Genomic DNA, 23,862 nt, shown 5'->3' with positions numbered 1-23,862 from the left:
TTCTTGCATGGGGCGAGTCTGCTAGAGCTTATGTTAGTTTAACCTACTTGGTGACCTGTCATTTAAATGAACACTCATCAGGCACATCCTTGATTTTGGTTTATGGCAGATGTTGAGTAAGAAGAATGATGTTATAGCAGGGAAGGGTAAGATTATTTACACCAAACATTCAAACCACAAGGATGGAGAAAGTGGAGAAATTCTACAGCACTAAGCTTTGTCAAAACAGGAGGCAAAAAATGATTGGAAGTGGAGGGAAAGCTGGTTTTACTCATGTTGCCTCCATCCTGCAGGAGTTAGTCACCATGGAGACTTGCTTATTTTCTCCCAGAGTGACTCACAAAATGAGCTTGCAACATTGCAAAGAATTTAGATTAGCGATACTTTGCAAAGAAGCATTGGTGTTTTAGAACATGATATATATATATGTTTATTCTGCTACAATATTGGGTGGCACCAATGGGGGGACAGGAAGGGCATGCATTCTCCAAAACCAAAAGCTCAGCCCCTCCCCCCTTGCTTCAGCGATCTTAATTTGGGAGACAACTAGAAATATACTTTGTCCCTTCTGTGCCTCCCCCCACCCACGCCAATCCCCCCCCCCCAGTGCTGCCACTGGAAAACAAGTGCTATTTTATATTCCTTTTGCACACCGCTTTGAACATTCTTTGATTCAAAAGTAGTTTGTAAGTGTTGTGAACAAACAAAATTTGAGAACCAACCGATGTGCTCACATTGATAATAAAACAACTACAAGGCTCAAGCAAACAGAATGCATTTGGGTCTCCACTTAGGTACAGTGGTACCTCGGGTTAAGAACTTAATTCATTCTGGAGGTCCGTTCTTAACCTGAAACTGTTCTTAACCTGAGGTACCACTTTAACTAATGGGGCCTCCCACCGCCGCCACACCACCACCACGCGATTTCTGTTCTCATCCTGAAGCAAAGTTCTTAACCCGAGGTACTATTTCTGGGTTAGCGGAGTCTGTAACCTGAAGCGTCTGTAACCTGAGGTACCACTGTATATGAATATACAGATAATCATTTCAACCAGAACAGTGAAGGAGCTGCCTTCAGCCATGGAACCATTACTTTAAAACAACAAGCATAACACATACATCTTTTGAAAAGCGATGATTGCAGCCTTCTTCAGGTGTTCAGTGCAAATGTATGAAGAGAGTCACAGGGCTGGACACACAAGTCTTCTCTCTGCTGGAGAATATCCTGCATTGAGTAGGAAAAGGGCTTGTAAAGGCATTCAGCTGGAAATGCTTTCAAGTCTCCTTGTCCTTTCAGACAAGGGTCTCTTCCAGCCCTGCTTTGGGAGTCAGGATGCTGGGAATTGATGTAGATGCTCTTATCGCTGAGCTACAGACCTCCCCCAAGTAAAAAACCTGATGGTCTGATATTCAAAGAAAATATTGACAGACCTGAATTCTTTGAAACCTGACGCTGCAACAGCAAGGGACAGGTCATAACAGGGGAGAGTTGGGCAGGCTCAAGAGAATATGAGATTATGCGTGAAAGATGGCACAGAGTCAAATGGGCTTAATGTTCTCAACAGACCATGTTGGCAATGAAGCATCCTCAAAGATACTTATGCAATGGCCCCCAAAGCCATATTGAGAAACTACAAGAGCGGTATGTGGAGTCAAAGTGTCTGACTGCAGTTCTCTTCATATCGATTGTGTAACTGTTATCTCTAGGAATGCTGAGGAGTTTACATTTTTGGACACCGTAAAAGATTGTGTCTCCAAACAAGCACGCCCATGCCTTGAGTACTGAATTCTGCTCTACGAATATTTCAGGAAAGCTGTTGTCAAGTCAGCTGTTCAGTAGGGAATTTCAAAGTGGAGGAGCGTGTTGTGAGAGACCCCATAACAACCACATTCCTAAGGAGAACACCTTTAGCTGTGATTCAGGCATTGCAGCAGGGTTTGATTAGATCACCTTTGGGTTCTCTTCCAGCTCTACAGTTCTGTTATTCATCTGGAGGGCACCATATTGTCTATCCCTGCTGACTGACTGGATTAAGAGAAACTACTGTTTTGGTGGTAGACTAAGAAGAGTCCATCATTGCTGTTTTCAGAACTGTGGCCACAAGTCTGCAGTGAGCCCTGAGGGATAGCTTAGTTGGTAGAGCATGAGATTCTTAATCTCAAGGTTGTGAGCGTGAAAGATTCCTAGATGATACTTGTGGACCCTTCCAACTCCCTTCCAAATTTGTGATTCTAAATTGATTAGAATAACTCCGTCACTTTTCTATCACAACACCACCAGAGCAGTTTTGTTTGGTCTGGATTTTATTTATCTGATTTATATCTATCCCAGGGGCTCTATATCTATCCCAGCGGAGTTGCTTACAGCCAGTGTTATTTTTTCCTAGAAAAAGAGGTGCAGGAACTCACACTTCTTTTGACGGATAACCCTAAGTTGAGGTGTTGGAACGCACCAAAGAGGTTTTGGAACTCAGTTCAGGCTGAAAAAAAAGCCCTGCTTACAGACCTAAATGTTAATAATTCTGACTCCCAATGGCTAATTATCTTAGGGTCACAATCTTTGTGCCACAGCTTCCTTACAGTGGTGCCCCGCAAGACGAACGCCTCGCAAGACGGAAAACCTGCTAGACGAAAGGGTTTTCCGTTTTGGAGGTGCTTCGTAAAACGAATTTCCCTATGGGCTTCCTTCGCAAGACGAAAGCCCATAGGGAAATCTCTGGGACAGCGGGGAAGCGCAGCGCGTCTTCCCCACTGTCCTCGGACCTCCTCCGAAGGCTGGCAGTGGGCGGAGAGACCTCCTCCCGCCGCCAGCCTTCGTTTCTCCGCTATCCCGGATGGCTTTTGAAGGTAGGCGGGGGGGAGCAAAGACTTTCGCCCCCCGCCGGCCTTCAGAAGAGGTCCAGGACCTCTTCTGAAGGCCGGCGGGGGGCAAAAGTCTTTGCTCCCCCCTGCCTGCCTTCCCGGGGGCTTTTAAATCACCCCGGGACAGCGGAGAAGTCCTCCGCTGTCCCGGGGCGATTTTGTAATGCTGGCGGGCGGGAGCGAAGCCTCCGCTGCCGCCAGCCAGCATTTTAAAAAACCCCGGGACAGCGGAGACTTCTCCGCTGTCCCGGGGTTTTTTAAAATGCTGGCGGGCGGGAGCGGAGGCTTCCGCCAGCATTTTAAAATCGCCCCGGACAGCGGAGAAGTCCCCCGCTGTCCCGGGGTTTTTTAAAATGCTGGGGGTGGGAAGAAAAGCCCTTGTCCCCCCCCCCCCAGCCTTCAGAAGAGGTCGGGGGACAGACTGTCCCCGGACCTGGTCTGAAGTTGGTTTCCATAGGAACGCATTAATTGATTTTCAATGCATTCCTATGGGAAACCGTGCTTCGCAAGACGAAAAACTTGCAAGAAGAAAAAACTTGCGGAACGAATTAATTTCGTCTTGCGAGGCACCACTGTATTTCACACGAATGCCAGACCTTCAAAGTGTCCCTATTTTCTAGAGAAAATCCCAGATTTACAGAAGGCATCCTGGTTTCTGATTTGGTCCTGGAATGTCCTGCTTTTTGTTAAGATATCCCTATTTTCATCAGAGAAATGTTGGAGTTATGTGACCCCCCCCCCCAAGTCATGGAGATAAGTAATTTATACTTTAGAAGACATCTGAAGGCAACCCTGTATAGGGAGGCTTTTTTAATGTTTAATGTTTTGTTATGTTTTTATATATGTTGGAAGCTGCCCAGAGTGACTGGGGCAACCCAGTCAGATGGACAGGGTATTCTTATTCTTATTCTTATTCAATCGGACGTCTCTGTTTTCATTGGAGAAATGTTGGAGGGTATGGAATCTTAATGGGATGGGGAACGTTTTCATTCTGAGGGCCACATGACAGTGGGGACCGAGGTCAGAGCATATCCCTCAACTGTCCCGGGAAAACTGACTCATATCCCTGCCCCCCATGTGAGAGCACTGCCGCCATTTTGGACATTGTGGTCTCGTGCTGTGATCTCACCCTGGAAAAAGTGCTTTTGGGGGGCTGCAGTCTCGTGACTTGCCCCAGGAGCATGACCTGGAAGAAACATGGTCCCAGTTTTTGGCCTGGACATGTTGAAGTGTATGTCATAGGCACAAGTGTGTGGAGCAAAAAAAATAAATGTGAATTTTACCTATTGTACAGTAGGCTATGTTCTTCACTCTCACACACCCTACCCAGGCAAGCAAGAAGCATGATTACAGTTCAAGGGCACATTCCAGTCAGGCAAAAACATGCAAGGAGGGTGTGAAGCAGTGCTGATGAAGGGTATATGGCTCAGAAGTATATGGGACCTGGGAAGAGGCTCCAGGCCTGGTTGGTGTCCTCCATGTTATGAACTACAACTCATCCTGGCCTGTGGAAGTTCTGGCCCACAATATCTGGAAGGCACAAGTTGGCTGCCCATGGTATAATCACGTCAGAAATGTAGTGTGGTTAGGATGAAAGATGGTTTAGGGTGCTTCAAAGAGAACTTTATAATTTTGATCCTTTGGACTTAAATACTACATGGAAGTAGTCCATGGCAGAGTAAGAGCTGCAGTTCACATAACACTATTATTATTATTATTATTATTATTATTATTATTATTATTATTATATTGAATTTATATCCGGCCCTTCCTTCCAACAGTGCCCAGGGCAGCAAACACATCAACAGCGAACAATATTGAGAAGCATTCTTAAACAGTTAAAAACATTCTAAAAACAGCTACAGTGGTAAGGGTGGGGTGGAATTCTGAAAACCAAGAGTCTTCTTTGAAGATGGTTTGTTTTCTTCCCTTGTGCTTTGCAGCTCTTTTTTCGGCTCTTTGTCTTGCTTGTGCATCACACAAAATAAACCTGACAGCCATATGTTGTGTGGATGACATTTTAAGTGTGTGTGTGCTTGCATGTTTGGCAGGGAGGCTGGAAATGCTGTAATATTGATGCAATTAGTAGCCCTACTGCCACCTCCTGGTCAAAACGATGCCAGCAGCACGAGAAAAAAGAAAAGAAAAAGAGGATTCATAGAGGAACCATCATATTTGCTTTATTTGTTTATTATCTGCAAGTTAAAAAAAAATACACCAGGCAAGATGCCAGCTGTCATATCCATCTGGCAGCTTAATGATGTTTTGAGACAGGTAATGAATTGGGCTTACGGGGAAAGAATAAACTAAGTACTTGAAAGTGACTTCTAAAAAGTGGTGCCTGTGTTTGCTTATTTTTCTCTTTACCCCTCAATTCCTTTTTTCCTTCAGTAAAGGAAATGAGTGCAGAACATGCTGTTGGAAAGTGCCTTGTATTTACTGACATTTTGTAAGCCGCTCTGGAAATCTTTTTGGCTGAAGGGTAAAAAATGCTTCCACTAAAATATAGGGGTTGTCTTGATGGATTGGACCAACATGGAGATTCTAGATGTCTTTGCAAATAGGCCCGAATAGACGTATTAGCCATGAACCTGCCTAATTCCATATACAGTGGTACCTCAGGTTAAGTACTTAATTCGTTCCGGAGGTCTGTACTTAACCTGAAACTGTTCTTAACCTGAAGCACCACTTTAGCTAATGGGGCCTCCTACTGCTGCTGCACTGCCGGAGCCCAATTTCTGTTCTCATCCTGAAGCAAAGTTCTTAACCTGAAGCACTATTTCTGGGTTAGCGGAGTCTGTAACCTGAAGCGTATGTAACCTGAGGTACCAATGTATTTATAAGAACATAAGAAAAGCACACGGGACACGGGTGGCGCAGTGGGTTAAACCACAGAGCCTACGGCTTGCTGATCAGAAGGTCGGTGGTTCGAATCCCCATGACGGGGTGAGCTCCTGTTCCTCGGTCCCTGCTCCTGCCAACCTAGCAGTTCGAAAGCACATCAAAGTGCAAGTAGATAAATAGGTACCGCCCCAGCAGGAAGGTAAATGGCATTTCCGTGTGCTACTCTGGTTCGCCAGAAGCAGCTTAGTCATGCTGGCCACATGACCCAGAAGCTGTACGCCAGCTCCCTCGGCCAATAAAGCGAGATGAGCGCCGCAACCCCAGAGTCGGCCACGACTGGACCTAATAGTCAGGGGTCCCTTTACCTTTAAGAAAAGCACTGTTAGATCAGGCCAAAGGTCTATCTCTATCTAATCCAGCACTCTGTTCTCACAGTGGCCTACGGAAAGCATGAAAGCAGGAGCGAGACTGTACTCTCCTCACTTGTGATTCCCAGTGACTGATATTCAGAGGCATACAGCCTCCAACAGTGGAGGAAGAACATAGTCACTGTGGCTAGAAGCCATTGGCAGCCAGACCCTCCATGGACCTGTCTAATCCTCTCTTAAAGCCCTCCAAGTTGATGATCGTCATCACCTCTTGTGGCCGCGAATTCCAATATTGAAAGCAGGATTGCATGTAACTGCCCTGATACCATCGTGAGCACAAACCGTTGCAAATGCACAATGAAAAGGACATAGGGGTGGAAATATTAATTACCCAACAAGCCTGGCTCAAGAACTGGCCTTAGCTGAGAAGTCCTATAAGGCAAATATAACTGATATAACGACCCAGAGGCCACCTTCTGAGCTTGGAAAAAACTTTCAAAGTCAACAGGTTACTTCCAAATGTACTCAAACAGAGAGAGACGGCTATCTTCAGGACCAGTTCCACTTGATATGCCGGACCTCTCCAGCGTGAAAAAATTTCTAACGATAACAAATGGGCTACTTCTGACTCTAGTGGAAAATTTTACACCTCAAGAAAGAGGCACAGGGCCAAATGACACTGACCAAATGAACAACCTACCTGAGCCGGCAGATATGAATCGCCCAGTAACCAGCAAGAAATCACAAAGACATGGTGGTGGGTGCTCCTGAATTTCTCTATAATTTCGTCAATCGCAGCCGTGGGTTTAAAAAACACTGACAAGGGGGAGCAGGCTCATTTCTCACAAAGCAGCTGATGCGAACGGTGCCTGCACCTCTTGTTTCATAACTCTTACGTCCTGCAAGGCAGACTAAATACTTTAAAAGCAAAATAAACAAAAGCCTGAGCTCCTCGCTGGCCCTGATACAGCAGTACTCTCTGTACCCACTTCTCGATGAGCCTGCTTGTTACTATGATCCCTGCCTCCAATCGGTCTTGCTGCAGGTTAGACTCATTGGAATCAAAACATAAAGAGTTGCTTAAGGCAGTGTTTCCCAACCTTTTTTGGGCAAAGGCACACTTGTTTCATGAAAAAAATATCGAGGCACACCACCATTACAGCCCCGTGACGTCAGCGCGCAGCGTCACGCCGGGAGGGACGCACGAAAGTGTAAGTTTCAATTTTTCCCCCTCCCCCTTGCCTTCCTTCTGTGCCAACCGCCAAAAAGCCAAGAAAAAAGCCAAGACTTTAGGGCAGCAGGTCGACACGGAAGAAGCTCCTACCTAAGGACAGGTGCGACGGCCGTGTCCTCTTCTGCCACACTTGGCAGCCCTGCCTCACGGTCGTGACTCCCACCCTGCTTTCTCCCCGCAGTCTGTCCCCCGACCTCTTCTGAAGGCTGGGGGGGGGGACAAGGGCTTTTCTTCCGACCCCCAGCATTTAAAAAAAACCCGGGACAGCGGAGGACTTCTCCGCTGTCCGGGGCAATCTTAAAATGCTGGCGGGCGGCATTTTAAAATCGCCCGGGACAGCGGAGGACTTCTCCGCTGTCCGGGGCGATTTAAAAGCCCCTGGGAAGGCAGGCAGGGGGGACAAAGATTTTCGCCCCCCGCCCGCCTTCAGAAGAGGTCCTGGACCTCTTCTGAAGGCGGGCGGGGGCGAAAGCCTTTGCTCCCCCCTGCCTGCCTTCCCGGGAGAGCGGAGAAAGGCAGCGCGTTTCTCCGCTGTCCCGGACGGCTTTTGAAGGCAGGCTTTTGAAAGCCGTCCGGGACAGCGGAGAAACGCAGCGCGTCCTTGCCGCTGCCCCCCGAATTGGCTGGAAGGCTGGCGGGGGGAGAAGCCTGCTCCTCCCCATCGCCAGCCCCGCAAACTCGGGGGACAGCGGGAGAGGCGCAGCGCGCCATCCCGCTGTCCCCCGACTTGGCTGGAAGGTTGGCGGGGGGAGAAGCCTGCTCCTCCCCATCGCCAGCCCCGCAAACTCGGGGGACAGCGGGAGAGGCGCAGCGCGCCATCCCGCTGTCTCCCGACATGGTTTGGAGGCTGGCGGAGGGCTTCCTCCTCCCCCAGCCCCGCAAGCTCCCAGAGCGATGCCAAAGCTGCACGCAGCTTCGGCATGGCTCTGGGTCCCGTTCTGGGGGAGGGGGAAGCTCGGGCTTCCCCCGCCCCAGCCCCACGCCTGGCGGTGGGGGAATAAATTTTTCCCCTTTATTCCCCCCCCCCCCGCCAATTTTTCCTGCGGCACACCAGGCAAAGTCTCGCGGCACAGTAGTGTGCCGCGGAACACCGGTTGGGAAACACTGGCTTAAGGGCTTTGACCTCCTCTGGCACACAAGCTATGTCTGCACTAACCACAGCTTATGCCAAAAGTACCCTGTAGGTGGCACTATTACTTCTGGTAAAATAAAATTTCAGGGTCTGCGTTAGTTAGGTTCCTTATTGCAAGGCTGTCTGTTGAAAGGCTGTCTGTCCTATACAACATGCAGCGGGAAAATGAGGGGGCAGCTTCACTGAGCTACTATTTTCTGAGTCAAGTAACTAGGGGAATTGTAGCTCTGCGAGCAGAACAGGGGTTTCCTAACAACTCTCAACACCCTTAACTGTTCCCAGGATTCATTGGGGGAACCCAGGGCTGTTTAAAGTGGCATGATACTGCTTTCAGCGCATAGTGCAGATGGGGCCTAAGAATAGTGTGAAAAGCTTACATTGAGGTGCAAAATACGTTTATGAAGGGACTGAGTCCTTGAAAGGTTCACAAACAGTATGTGCACAGGTTTGGTTTCTGCTGCCTCTTATCTTTTCCCTTTTCTTTGATAGGGTATGTGGGATATGTTAGGTAGAAACCAGTGGCGTAGCGTGGGTTGTCAGCACCCGGGGCAAGGCAAGTAATTTGTGCCCCCTAACCCGTGGATTTGCGCCCCCTAACCCTAACCCCCAGATGTTGCGCCCGGTGCCGCCGGCCCCCCCTGCACCCCCCACGCTACGCCACTGGTAGAAACTATGTGCTTTATAGAACTGAGTATCATGCTGCAGGTCTGAATCGATTCGGAAAACGTCAACAATACCCTAAATTAGAACCTGCTTTTTTTTTTAGATGTCAGTCCTCAGAGGGGCTGGCCCTACCTTTTTGAAGAGTGAGGTGGCCACCTCAGGCAGCTGGCTCCGGGTGTCATGAAAGGGCACCGAATTGTTTGTTACTGCAGTTTAATAATTAGTAGCATTAGCAATATTAGCATTGTGGTTTTTTTACTGCTGTGGTGGGGGAGAGGTGCTTGAGGGATTACCTGCCTCAGGTGCCAAAATAACTTGGCTGGCTGTATTTTTTATTTTTTTAACAGAACTCTTGGGCCTAGACAGTACTGGGCAAGTTGCTGTCAATCTCATTTCCCCGTAGTCAGGATAGAAGATGATGAATGTGATAAGAATTTCTAAGTAATGCAGAAGGATAAAGTTTCCAAGTAGTATTAATGTTTTCAAGTGCAAGCATTTCACAATCACATTTTGTAAAATACTTTGGCCACCTCATGAGAAGAGAAGACTCCCTGGAAAAGACCCTGATGTTGGGAAAGATGGCAGGCACAAGGAGAAGAGGATGACAGAGGACGAGATGGTTGGACAGTTTTCTCAAAGCTACCAGCATGAGTTTGACCAAACTGCGGGAGGCAGTGGAAGACAGAAGAATGGCAGATGAAGATGATGGATTTTATGGAGCTAGCCGATCTAACCGGAAGAGTCCGTGACCAGAAGGAGGAGGAACACCATGAAGAATGGAAGAAATTTAATGATTATTTAGCTAAATTTGTTAAGCTAAAATAACTGGAAATAGCCTCCAGATACTTAATGGGCTTAGGATTGTATTTATGTTAACTGATAAAATAATATGTTTAATACAAGGAGAAGATTTAAAGATGTTAATGTTTAATTTAAAGGGTATTAAAATTGGGATTTGGAAAACCGTTATAAGGATATGCAATGAAATTCAACTAAGCGGAAACAAGGAAGTCGTTCTACAAAGTAAATAACTGTTATTTTCAATAAGGTTATGATTTATGTTTGTTATGTTTTGTTTGTTTTATGTTTTTGTTTGTTGTTGATATTGTAAAAACTAATAATTTTTTTGCAAAAAAAGAAGAAGAAAAGAAGGCCCTCTGCCTGGTTCCCTACAGCTTCACTTCTCGCAGTGAGGGAACCATCAGAAGGTCCTCAGAGCTGGATCTCAGTGTCTGGGCTGAACGATGGGGGTGGAGATGCTCCTTCAGATATAGTGGGCTGAGGCCATTGGGCTTTAAAGGTCAGCACCAACACTTTGAATTGTGCTCAGAAACGTACTGTTACTTTTGAGCAGCAGTATAACGGCATAAATAGATGTGCTCTGGGGTGCAGTTGAGTCTGGATTAATACAGACTAGAGGTGGCACAGAATGAATTTAAATAACTGGGAGTCAGAAGACTGAGACTTGTATAATGAGTTCTCTGTTGTATTATGGATCTGCATTATCTTCCTAGAAATATAGATCTCCAGACCTTCAAATGATCTTTAAAGGTCATCTGCCATGAGGCAGAATTTATGACATTACATCTAATCCAGTTTTGGTAGCTTGAACACCCACTGTGGAGAACTCTGTAACTTGCTTTGCTCATTTGCTCCACTGATTAATCCTAAAATTGGATCTTTCCCCCTCTGTCTTAAAAGTTATTTCTTCTTCTCCTGCTCTTAGTGAGTAAATGGATCCTATTCCATTGATAACTTTACCTTCACTACAGCAAACTACATTGCCTTTCTTTCAAACAAATGAACATGGCAAGTAATTGATCCCTAGTGATCATATGCTCCCGTGAGACAGCAACCGGGGGCAGTGTGATGTCACCACACAGAGGGTGGCGCTGTGGTCTAAACCACCAAGCTTCTTGGGCTTGCTGTTTGGAAGGTCAGCGGTTCGAATCCCAGTGACGGAGTGAGCTCCTGTTGCTCTGTCCCAGCTCCTGCCAACCTAGCAGTTCGCAATAACGCATTCCGAATAAGTGCAAGTAGATAAACAGGTACTGCTGCGGCAGGAAGGTAAACGGCGTTTCTGTGCGCTCTGGCTTCAGTCATGGTGTCCCGTTGTGCCAGAAGTGGTTTAGTCATGCTGGCCAAATGACTCGGAAAGCTCTCTGTGGACAAACACTGGCTCCCTTGGCCTGAAAGCGAGATGAGCGGCGCAACCCCATAGTCGCCTTTGACTGGACTTAACCGTCCAGGGGTCCTTTACCTTTTTACCTATCAAGCAAAGCACAGCTCCAGTAGGCTCCAGTAAATGAGATAGCTTATGTATGCTATGTATAGCCCATAACCAGTGAAGCCTTCATCAAAATGTTGCAGTATATCCTCCCTCCAGAAAAGGAGTGCTTCCAGCCATTGTTCAAGCCAAGTATTTCCTCTAGGTAGAACATTCCTCTCTTTGCCCCCCTTGCCAGTCCCATCTGCAATACCCCAGACATCTCCATACATTATCCCTCTGACATTTAAATGGAAGTAAGCAGCTTGCAAGAGATGGGAAGGACACCCTCCTGAGAAACTGGAGAACTGCTTTGGGAGGGAAATAAAAACCAGGGGAGGGAAATGGAATGGAGTATCCTGGGAGAGGGTGCAGCTAGCTGGGACCCTGAACAGGAGGACTCCACACAACAACTTTGTGTTTTTTTTAAAAGATATTTATTAAAGTTTTTAAACAATAAAACAGACTTCACATTCACAACCAAAAAGAAGAAACACCATCACAATCAGTCAAAAAAACCAAAAAAGAGAAAAAATACAATAAAAAACCCCCATACAAAATAGAAGAAAAAAGACATGAAAAAATGAGAAAAAAGAACATAAAAAACCAATTCCCTAGATATTATTTTCATAACCCTCCTTCCAGACTTCCTCACGTCTCCCTTTTCTGTGTTCCCCTTTACAAATTCTTGTTCAGCAATACTTCACCCTCTTTCCAATCGTATTTTGTATTATACATTTCACCCATTATGTCTCCAGTTTTTCCCTTTATTATCAGTTGTTTAATTTGGACATAACGTTATTCTAGCTTCTCCTTTGTTCTTATTCTTTTTACATACTCCTTTCAGCTATGTCACTAATGCCATGTTATCTTTATATCCTGCATCATTCTAACATTCATACAGTTTACAATACTTTTGCAAATAGTCTTTAAATTTCTTCCAGTCCTCTTCCACTAGCTCTTCTCCCAGGTCTCCACAGAACAACTTTGGTGCAGGTTTTCCTTGTGTTATATTTGTGGAGAAATGAATTCTTGGTAGTAATGTAACATGCCTGTAGCAACACTTTTAGGATCCCTTCTGAGACTGCCTTTGTTCTATAAACTCGACAGATCTTACCAGGCAAATATATGCAAAGTCGCGTACAGGAGTAAATGAAAATTACAGAAGCATTTGCACAGCGGAACACTTTCTGAGCAACTTTAGGTTTAATCAAGGCTCTGTGGAAGAGCGTCGCAGCATATCATATGGCTGTGTTGTTGTTTTTTAAGTTGCTGATTTCAGAAGTAGCAGTCTGAGAAAGATGAGAGGAATAGTTAACAGCAATGACTTCACTCACCTTTGTTCTCAAGCTGCTGAGAAAATCCCTATCCATCACTGGCGAAACTACAGCATATTGGGATTCTGGATGATTCAAATGTACAGCTTGATATGCAAAACCCTTTCTTGCAGCACAATTCCTTGCAAAAATAAATAAATAAACCGCCCTCGAATAACACTACAACTTGTGGGCTTCAAATGAAGCTGAATGTTGGAGAATTCAAGAGAGGCCGAAGAAAGTACTTCTTCAGGCAGTGCAGAGTTAAAACTATGGAATTTATTCCTGCAGGAGGCAGTCATGGTCACCAATTTGGATGGCTTTAAAAGAGGATTAGACAAACTCGCTGAGGACAAGGCTGCCAATAGTTACTAGCCAAAATGGCTATGTTCTGCCTCCATGCTGGAGACAGTATGCTTCTGAATGGTTGGAATTTGCAGGAGAGGAGAGTGCTATGCAGATATGCAGATGACACAACCTTGATGGCAGAAAGTGAGGAGCAATTAAAGAACCTTTTAATAAGGGTGAAAGAGAAGAGCGCAAAATATGGTCTGAAGCTCAATATCAAAAAAACGAAGATCATGGCCACTGGGCCCATCACCTCCTGGCAAATAGAAGGAGAAGAAATGGAGGCAGTGAGAGATTTTACCTTCTTGGGCCCCATGAGCACTGCAGATGGTGACAGCAGTCACGAAATTAAAAGACACCTGCTTCTTGGGAGAAAAGCAATGACAAACCTAGACAGCATCTTAAAAAGCAGAGACATCACCTTGCCAACAAAGGTCCGTATAGTTAAAGCCATGGTTTTCCCAGTAGTGATGAATGGAAGTGAGAGCTGGACCATAAAGAAGTCTGATCGCCAAAGAATTGATGCTTTTGAATTATGGTGCTGGAGGAGACTCTTGAGAGTCCCATGGACTGCAAGAAGATCAAACGCATCCATTCTTAAGGAAATCAGACCTGAGTGCTCACTGGAAGGACAGATCGTGAAGTTGAGGCTCCAATACTTTGGCCACCTCATGAGAAGAGAAGACTCCCTGGAAAAGACCCTGATGTTGGGAAAGATGGAGGGCACAAGGAGAAGGGGATGACAGAGGACGAGATGGTTGGACAGTGCTCTCAAAGCTACCAGCATGAGTTTGACCCAACTGCGGGAGGCAGTGGAAGACAGGAGTGCCTGGCGTGCTCTGGTCCATGGGGTCAGGAAGAGTCGGACACGACTAGACGACTAAACAACAACAACAACAGAGTGCTATTCCTTTCCGGTCCTTCTTGTGGACTTCTCAGAGCCATCTGTTCAGCCACTGTGAGAACAGAATGCTGGACTTGATGGGCCATTGGCCTGATCCAGCAGGCTCTTCTTATGTTCTTACTATAGATACATCTTTCTATGCAGCTTTTTGAGCATGTTCAACCCCTCCCACCCCCAAAAAACCACAGCAGTCCACAAACATAATGAAATAGAATCGGATATCATCTGTGGAAAAGGAGGACAGCAATATAAAATAATACGATAGGATGAATAAATTCCATTTTAAAAACTAACATGCAACCGACAATATTTGGTGCTTATTATTTCCTACAGAAAAGTGCTTCCCAGTTTTCATGTAGTAATGATCAGCTCAGTGCATAAAGTGAGCTATGTTCAGTCCCACTCACTGGGTAGCTAGGCAAGGTTCAAATCAGGTTTTGATTAGAAAGCGTGTAGAATGCTTTCAAGAGGGCAAGTTCCAGGCACATCTCAGCCTTGAGGTCATAATAAAAGCTTTCTTTTGTGGCAGCGACGCCAGGAAGGTTCTGTGAAGCCACATGAGAATGAAAGAAATCTTATTTTTAATGAATCGCAAATGGCACCTTCTTGCAAACTTGCTATTTTTTGCCTGAAAGTCTGTTCTCTGCCTCTGAAGCATGGGTCAGGTTTGACGCTATAGGGCTGCTGTTTCCTGCAGTGATGCTGACTGCAGTGGAGATAATTCCATTCCAAGGAGCAAGGGAACAGCAGGTGCATCACCTGTATAAAGACAAGCAGGTGTTTGGAATGGCTAAAAATATTTGGGTGGCAGTGGCACATTCCTTTATTGCTTAAGATTGCTGCACGTTCCATAGCAAAGGACATTACTTAAAGGACCCTTCTTTATTCCTTTTATAGCATTACAGACTGGTTTTTTGGTTTGTTTGTTTTTTAATTTCAAAACATTTCGGACTCATAATACTTCACAGAACAGACATTGTGGCTCCACAGGTCCAATCTGATCAGTCAAGCTTGCTCTGTGAGTGGAAAAGGCAGTCTGAGATCAATTACACAAGATGATCAATGTTTATATACCCTGTTTATGCTAGGCAGGCAGAAAGTTGTAAAGATATGATTAATACCATCTAGCGCATCAGGGGCCCTGCTGTAATGAGTTAGGAATTTTTGGTTTTGTTTGTTTATTTTGGTAAATATCCTGCACTAGATGGGAGACAAAAATGTCACCCGTGCCATGCCACCCAAGAATGGTAGCTGTTGACATATTATGTGCACTGACTGACAATAAAGGCCATCAGAAAATGCTTTATAAGAAATATGAACCTTGATCAAAGGAAATGCAAAGACAGGATGAACACTTGTTTTATTTTATGAGCAAAACAGCTCCCCCCTGAATGTGCTGTATTGCTTTTCAATTTCCCCAGAATTAAAACAGAACTAGCAAAAGAAACATGGGGGGCAGAATAAGTGATGCTCTTCAGAAAATGAAAAAGTGGGGGAAACCTGCTATGTGTTCACTACAAGTCTCTGAACAGAAAAAAATAAATAAAAACAGGGTGGACAGAAGACTGGGTAGTCATTCTAGTTTTATCTTGTTCTTGTTAATTAGCATCAATATCAATGTTAATTAGCATATTATACATAAAAAGGAAATAATGATGTATATCATTTGAGTATTGAGTGACTTTAAATCTGTTCCCTGTTCACACAACCAGTTTTAACCAATATTACCAAAGCTTGTCATATAACACTTTCATGCATTTTTATTTTTGCTGTTTTTGCTTTAAACTCTTACACCTGGCGAAGATTTTGTGTTACCTCTCAAAATCACACCCAGCACTTTGGACATGATTTGGTCCGATAAAAACATTGTGGACTTCAGGAATGACAGGGATCAAAGAATAAAAGTAATCGTTTTGTCACTGTAAATAACTTTATTAAAATAACAGCGTGTTCCAAAACATATACCATACTTTATTCTTATGTATATTAAGCCAACATGATAATGATAAAAATAGGGCTTTGAGCCAGATGGCTGGTTCTGTTTCTACAAAAATGGAAGCCTCAGTGCCATTAACTATCATAGGAATTACAAATTCAAGAAGACTAAAAAAATCAAGCATTATGTCTTAGAATCTTGTAAAAAAATTTTTTAATGATGGCAGCATAAAAATTTCCTTGCACTTAAGAATTCAGTGACCAAACCCATTTATAGGAGGGAGCCTGATAAATTACAGGAACATATTACTCTTCTCCCAAAGACATGCCAACTGTGCACAATAAATCATTTTCTTGTAGGGGGGAAAAATCTGTGTTAAATGAAAACTACAAAGTCCCAAGGAGCATTGGATTTATGGCAATCTAAAAGCAGCTTTGTAGGTTCATTTCAAACATCTGCTTCTGGATATTGATTGGCTAAGCACACTGACCTCCATTCTCTTTCACCTCCTTCCCTCTCTTTCTACAGAGATTTAAGGAATAAGCAGCAGTGGGGAGATGGTACCAGTTATGGTTTTTATATACATTTGAAAATCGCTTCCAAAAAAGTAACCCAGGTAATAGTTGAGGACTCCAGCGGCAGACATAAGGAACAGGAAAGCTATGATGCGTTTTCCAAAAATGTAACCAGGAGTGCTAAGAGAGAAAGAGAGAGAAAAAGCAGTAGGTAAGAATATATTGATTTGCAAGAAACGAGCTAAACCTCTCTATCTGTCATGAAGGTCAAGCTCAACTCAGTGGCGTAGCGTGGGGGGTGCAGGGGGGGCCGGCCGCACCGGGCGCAACATCTGGGGTTAGGGCAAATCCACGGGTTAGGGGGCGCAAATCCACGGGTTAGGGGGCGCAAATTACTTGTCTTGCCCCAGGTGCTGACAACCCACGCTACGCCACTGGCTCAACTTAAATAGAGCTCAGATGTTCAGATTAATGGGGTCAAAATCTGCACTGATGTATGTCTTGGCAAGCACAATTAATTTTGAGTGAGCCGTGCAGGTGTAAATCAGCAGATGAATTCGGTGCACAGGGCAAAATTTATGCATCTCAGTAACCAATACTGTTCCATTTAAGAGACGTATATATCTTATCCTAGCTATTAAAAATGATAGTCACTGATTATACTTGAAACAAAATTCAATAGCCTTGCATATTTAATTCAGGAACGTGATGGGGTATGTGGAAGCCAAGCAGTATAAGACAACCAGAGACCCTCTGTGTAAGGTCCATTGACTTCAGTGGGGTTTTGCGGATTTAGGGTTGCGGGCTCATTTTACCTTTAGGGATTTTGCATTGCCACACCAGTGAGGACACTGACTGCTGTAATTCTAATGGTGCCTAAACATCATACAACTCCAGTGTGTGCAGTTGAGAGCTGATACAGCAGTAACAATAACACCCATGACATCCAGTCTTTGTGAAATACAATCAGGATCGAAAGGGAAGGTGAAGGGTCTAGTCTAGGACTAGAAGCCATGACCATTAAAGTGGTATAAGAGTGCTTTAAATGAATGTGACCGTATATTTTTGCTCTGTGGAGGGAAAACACAGAGAAATACACAAGAAGTGCTCTTTTCTCATATTTTCATTACTGAAAAATCTACATTCCAAAGAAGCAATTTCCCACATGTATTTCTCTGCAGGCATTATTCTAGGTGAAAAGGAAAACACAATGTCAAAATAAGCCTGACAAACTGATTAGGAGAATCTAGAATAGTGGCAGGAAATCGACGGGCCTCCAGACATTGGTGGACTCCAACTCCCATCAGCCCCAGCCAACATGGCCAATGGGCTGGAATTGTTAAATTTATTTCCATTTCTACCCTGCCCTTTCTCCTAAAGGGTGGCAATAGAATCTGTAGTCCAATAACATAAGGAGAGCCAGAACATCTCTTGTTATGGGGGGGGGGGAACAAGGAATGGACAAGTGAGCCGCCATCTTAGAACTTTTGAGAAGATGTAAGTGGGGAATTACCTCTGTGTCCTTTCCCCCATATAGCCGACAAAGTACTTCTGTCTCACAAACAAGTACATCAGTCCCGCAAAGGCAGCAGGAGCTAAAGAGAAGTAGGAAAGGCATTTGTCATTAGACATTGTCACTTCACTTGGATTAAAATGCAACCTTGAGCACGATTCAACTAAGTTTATTGGTATGAGCTTTCATGTGCATGCACACTTCTTCAGATACCATGCACATGAAAGCTCATACCAATAACAAACTTAGTTGGTCTCTAAGGTGCTACTGGAAGGAATTTTTTTATTTTGTTTCAACGATTCAAAGTGGTTTAACTATTATGGCTTTCAGAGGACAAGCCCTGTGGAAATAGAAATATAGTAGTTTAAACTCGGTTGCAGCATTCGAGGAACTTCAGTAATAGTTGCAAGGCAGATATAAGAATTAAGATATATTAAGGAAAAGTTTAATTATGATAAAAGTGTGTATTGGCAATAAGTTATATGAAATCGAAATATGGAATAGACGGGAGGTTGGGTCTTTAGTGTTAAGACCAATTTATGTCTTACTGTTTGTTAAGAAAAATTTGTGTCTATTGTTATTCCTGTGTGTACTTTGGTATTTGTGTTTTCTCTTTTTACTTTTCCTGCTGTATCAATAAAAAAAGAGAGGAAACTGCAGTATTTGCTATTTTGCCTTGATAAATGCAAAACCTAGGCTATGTACACATGCAGGATCTGAAACGCACAGGGCTCTCTCTTTTTTGCAGAGCGCTTTTGTCGACAGTGACTTGCGGTTGTGCATCCCTTGGCACAATAACGTTGCCCAAAGCAGGAAATACTGCTTGTGTTGTCTGTACTTACAGGTGGGAGTGCATATGAAGTAGTACACATGAAGGTGCTCTGCTCCCCTCCCCTCATTAGGTTAGTCACCCACCTCCCAAGCTCTGGTGGAAATGATGTAACTTCCTTCCTCCCCCCCCCCATGCATTACAATATTCTGCGGAGGTCTTATAGGAGAGAGGAAGTGGCCCGGTCTTGCACCATGATGAGGTCTTCCCCAGTAGGAGGTGACCTAAGAAAACACTCTCTGTGTATATTTGAATGCAGCAAGCGCTTGAGACGTGCGCTCTTTGCACAAAACGGATTAAAACCATGGAGAATGCACTTTAGCTTAACCAGGGACGTCACAGGGACAACATCATGTGCACAGCCCCCTCCCAAGCATGCCAGCATCCAGCACTGAATGCACATTATCAGGCAATGTGTACACACCCCCTGGGGAGATGGTGTGAAGAGGGCTCTGAATACATTACCTTGACTACACAGCAAGCCAGCACACCAAAGCACGGCAAGAAAGGTAGGGTAGGCGTCTCTGCAGTTTTGGCTAGGAAATTATTTTTGGAAAGGGATATTGTCATACTGAGAGCAAGAAAACGTATCCATGCAATTCGAAGCAAAGGACAAGGCGCCTGTCAATCACAGGGAAGCTTAATGTAAAATCAGAAAGACAGCAATCTCAAAGGGATGTTCATGTCAAAACTGTTATCTACAATTTTTTTTTGACGTAGGTACAGTGCACAAATTGAAACACAAGACAACTGGGGAAGGAAGCTTTTAATCGGAACCATGGTTTGTTAGCTAGGTAAACCTTGATTTCAGGTTGGCTCATTTCAGCAAGCCATGGTTAAGACTAACCACATAGAGTGGTACCTCGGGTTAAGTACTTAATTCGTTCCGGAGGTCCGTTCTTAACCTGAAGCACCACTTTAGCTAATGAGGCCTAGCGCTGCTGCCGTGCCACCAGAGCACGATTTCTGTTCTCATCCTGAAGCAAAGTTCTTAACCTGAAGCACTATTTCTGGGTTAGCAGAGTCTGGAACCTGAAGTGTATGTAACCCGAGGTACCACTGTATTGTCCAGGTATGAACATCATAACAAACTGTGGTTAATCTAAAATGTGAGCAAAACCTTCCAGATCCATCCTGGTGGCTGGGCCAGATGAGGTAAGGGGTGAGCATAAGAACAAGCCTTACTTCATCTCATTCTCCTAACTAGCAAGGCCATTGTGTTTCAAAAACCGGAGTCAACAACAACATGAAGGAGAGAGCCACACCGTACATTTAAAGGACATCCAATGCACATTTAAAGCACATGACTTCCCCAATTAATCCTGGGAACATCTAACAGAGCCAGAGTCCCCAGGATTCTCTGGGGGAAGTCAAGTGCTTTAAATATGCATTGAATACGCTTTAAATGTATGGTGTGGATCTACTCAAAGTCTTAGAAGGCCAGCTTTCTGGGATGGGGGTGGTGGGTAGGAATAGTATCAAAGCAAATTTGGGCCCCAGAATCTCTCTTTAGATACAAGCCTTGTGTCTGCAGCAATTACAGCTGTATTGTTTGCCATTTCACTCCTCTTTCCCATGACACGCAAAATAAATACTCACTTGGCTGTAAAGACTCGCTCGAAGGGAGATGTACCGCCACGGTGAACAATTTTGCCCGTACTGTTCTTGCTTTCCTGCTCTACTTTGCTTGCAAAAAAGGCTGTTTTAGAAAGGAAGGAAGGAAGGAAGGAAGGAAGGAAGGAAGGAAGGAAGGAAGGAAGGAAGGAAAGAAAGAAAGAAAGAAAGAAAGAAAGAAAGAAAGAAAGAAAGAAAGAAAGAAAGAAAGAAAGACTTTCATTTCATTTCCATATTAATGTCCCACTTTTCCTACCTGTGGGAAACCCAAAGTGGCTAAGCAACAATGTCAAAGACAGAAAAAACCAACAGTTCCATAAACCAATGCAATGCAAATTAATTTTTCCAAAAAAGTGATGTAATAAACAGTTAAATTATAAATCAGAATATTTCTGTAACATAGTAACATCAAACAACGACTTAACAAAATATCAACTTAATGTTTCACAAATATCACTTTCAATTTTTGGATGGCTTGAAGGAATGGAATTTGGGATAGTAAAGCAAGGAAAGTCAATATATATGGAAAATCAATGCCTGGAATATGTTATCCCTATCCAGACAAACAAGCATTGCTGTTGGTAGTCTTGCAGGTGTCTTTGTAAGGTGTGAAGGTCCAGAGGCACCTTTCATGAGCCCAGAGTCCAGCAGTAACCGACACCAATCTAAGCCTGATAATACGTCTGAGAGCCACTGAAATTATCGGGAAGGAAAGATTAAGAACTCCTTTCATTCCTCTGCTGAAAACCCCCTCTCTCAAACTCCTTTTTTTATTTTCAATAATGGTGCTGGGACTCCAAAACATAAGGCTGGTTTTTAAGTGGGTTGCAAATCTCCCAAGTTCTGTTGCCTTAGCTGTTACTAAAACTGCTGTGCTTTTCTTTGAAAAATGCACACAATGTCTCTCTAGCCTTGGAAAGCCCTGCAATTTCAGTAAGGCCTTCAGCCTTGGTTCCTACCTGAATTGGTAGTTCTTGGGTTACCAATTCAGTGTGCTTGGGAATCGGATACTCCTTGCTGCCTTGATGCAGTATCCTGAGAATTTAACATAAGAAGAATGGCCTCCAGGCACAGAGCCTGACTCGTTTACATAATTGCACTGATCTCATGCTGCTTATTCAAGATGAGAGCCGGACAGAGAACGGTGCTACTAGCTGTGTTGCTAAATCAGTGTCCTGCATCTACCACCGTGGCCACAGCACCCTCTGAGTCATGTTGGGGCATCTGAAGAATGCCGAGAAACCCAAACATTTTGCTGCAGGTTGTTAGTCACTATAACATAGATACGGTTTCAGTGATCAACGGCGTCCCTCCAGGATCCAGAACAAACTTGTCTAAAAGGGCAGCTTGGTGCTCTAAATAGAATCTCCTTCTCCCTCTACTGCTTCTCAAACTTTTTGTTGTCCTTCTGGACTTTATGCTCACTGTTGCATATACAGTGGTACCTCGGGTTAAGTACTTAATTCGTTCCGGAGGTCCGTTCTTAACCTGAAACTATTCTTTTTTTTAAAAAAAAAAGATATTTATTAGAATTTTACAACATGAAAAAAGAAAAATACAAAATCAAAATAGATAAAAAACAATTCCATCTTTCCATCACTTTCTTTCATTTGCTTATTTCCCGGACCTCCTCACACCTCCCTTTTTGTATTCCAGTTCGATTTATTAGTTCAGCAAATCCTTCCCCTCTTTGTTTTATCCTAATCTTTGATCTTAAAATAAAGTAACATAAAATTTTTGTCTGTTAATAGTCCAATTTTGTTTTCTTTCCATGCTCCTTATAGCGTTATAGCTAAAAACCACATAACTTTTCATAACCTGAAACTATTCTTAACCTGAAGCACCACTTTAGCTAATGGGGCACCCTGCTGCCGCTGCACCGCTGGAGCACAATTTCTGTTCTCATCCTGAAGCAAATTTCTTAACCTGAAGCACTATTTCTGGGTTAGCGGAGTCTGTAACCTGAAGCGTATGTAACCTGAGGTACCACTGCATAATGTCGCTGTGTGTGAGGATCTGTGAGTTGGAGAGAATGTAAGTTGAAGTTTTTCTAAAAACAACAACTCAGAAATACCATTCTCCACTAATCCCCTTCTCTCCTCGCTACTCCTCACTGAACCCAAAAAGTTCAGTGCAGCAGGGAAGAGGAAATGTGGAAGGGCAGCAGCTTTGAAAGAAAAAGGTTCCCAGGTCCAATCCACAGGCAGCTTCTCCCAGTGGCGATGGGAAAGACCCCAGTCTGAAACCCCAGAGTCACTGCTTCTTCTTCTTCTTCTTTGGCGATCACTCGTAGTCAAGTAAGATTGTCTTCCATAAACACAGTTTTAACAATGAGTCCGTAAGTGACTATGGAGGCCAATTCTGGATGCACACATCCTTCAGCAGTGGGGACATTGGTTTCCGGGCGGGAGTTGATCATTGCTGGTCAGTACCGACAAGATGGTACTGAATCGGTGTAGAGCAGCTAAGGTGATGCTGGCATTGATGCTAGGTGAGGGGTCAGCCCTGCTCAGTGTTTCCCTGCAGGTAAGAGTCTGGTCCCCCCCCCCACCCAAGGGAGCCCACCTCCCACTGCCAGTCAACCTAGGCAGCAGAAGGAACATTTCCATCCCGCCAGCCTGCGACCTGCCACATATGAGATTCTTCCCCCTGCCATTCTCTTAGTGTTAATTTAACATGGAACTTAGTGACAATATTGCTAGGCTAAGGAATCTGGAACACACATTGCAAGTATTTAATTTTAAACGCAGACAAATCAACAAAAAGAGGGGTGGGATTCTGAGAGCAGCTCTGAAACAACATGTACAAATTCAGATTATTATTATTTAAATGCTTGCATTCAAGTCTTTCTCACCCCATGCCTAATGCTCAGGTCTGCCTCTTTTTCTGACCTCCCCCCCCCCCCCCTGTTCTTTCTTACCATTTTGGACGACGCTTAAAAGCGTAACGATGACCAGGAGGACAATGTACCCCACCACTTCTTGGTCCATGCTGACGGCAGGCTTGCCAGGATATTCTGCTCAGCCTTTTTTTAGCAACTCAGCCAGACAAACCACAGAGGGAGGAAGTGATCCTCTCCCTTATCTTGCATCATGTAACTCTTCTGATGGCTCCACAGCTAAAACACAGCATGATAGTAGCATATCATCTTCAAAAGTGCTATCAGTGCATTGCATTTATCAGCTGTGAAGGCCATGCCTCTCAATCTTTTTGTTTCGGCTTCCATAATCTGCATATCTAGGTGACGTGCCCATGTGAAGAAGCAGAAGGGCCTGTTGCTTTGAACCAATCCATATCGTGCAACCTGCGTGGATCTGAATTAACAGTGCCATTGCATTTGTGACTCAAAGGCTCAATGGTTTACTCCCAGGGGCATGAGACGACAGAATTTCTCTGCCACAATCTGTTTGGACCATCTTCAGAACAAGATCCTGCAGAGATACCAATAAGAACTGGAAAACTAGGCAATTAAGTGGTTGAGTTAGTTGTTATTATTGTATCCATTTAAATCATCTTAC

General features: G+C 44.3%; 1 protein-coding gene across 1 annotated transcript; it reads right to left on the bottom strand.

Annotated features, from left to right (window-relative positions):
• Positions 1–15,848: 15,848 nt before the first annotated feature.
• On the bottom strand, positions 15,849–23,657 carry ALOX5AP (arachidonate 5-lipoxygenase activating protein). The gene is made up of 5 exons (XM_028726436.2): positions 23,265–23,657; positions 20,330–20,429; positions 19,196–19,266; positions 17,902–17,983; positions 15,849–16,568 (listed from the first exon to the last, which is right to left on the bottom strand). Exons 1-5 carry the CDS (start codon positions 23,332–23,334, stop codon positions 16,406–16,408), a joined length of 486 nt encoding a protein of 161 aa, XP_028582269.1. The 5' UTR covers positions 23,335–23,657; the 3' UTR covers positions 15,849–16,405.
• Positions 23,658–23,862: the final 205 nt, after the last annotated feature.

Source organism: Podarcis muralis, chromosome 4, assembly GCF_964188315.1.
Source record: "Podarcis muralis chromosome 4, rPodMur119.hap1.1, whole genome shotgun sequence".
NCBI classification, from domain to species: Eukaryota; Metazoa; Chordata; class Lepidosauria; order Squamata; family Lacertidae; genus Podarcis; species Podarcis muralis.
The sequence above is the reverse complement of the archived record's forward strand: the minus strand, read 5'-3'. Positions and strand labels throughout refer to the sequence as shown.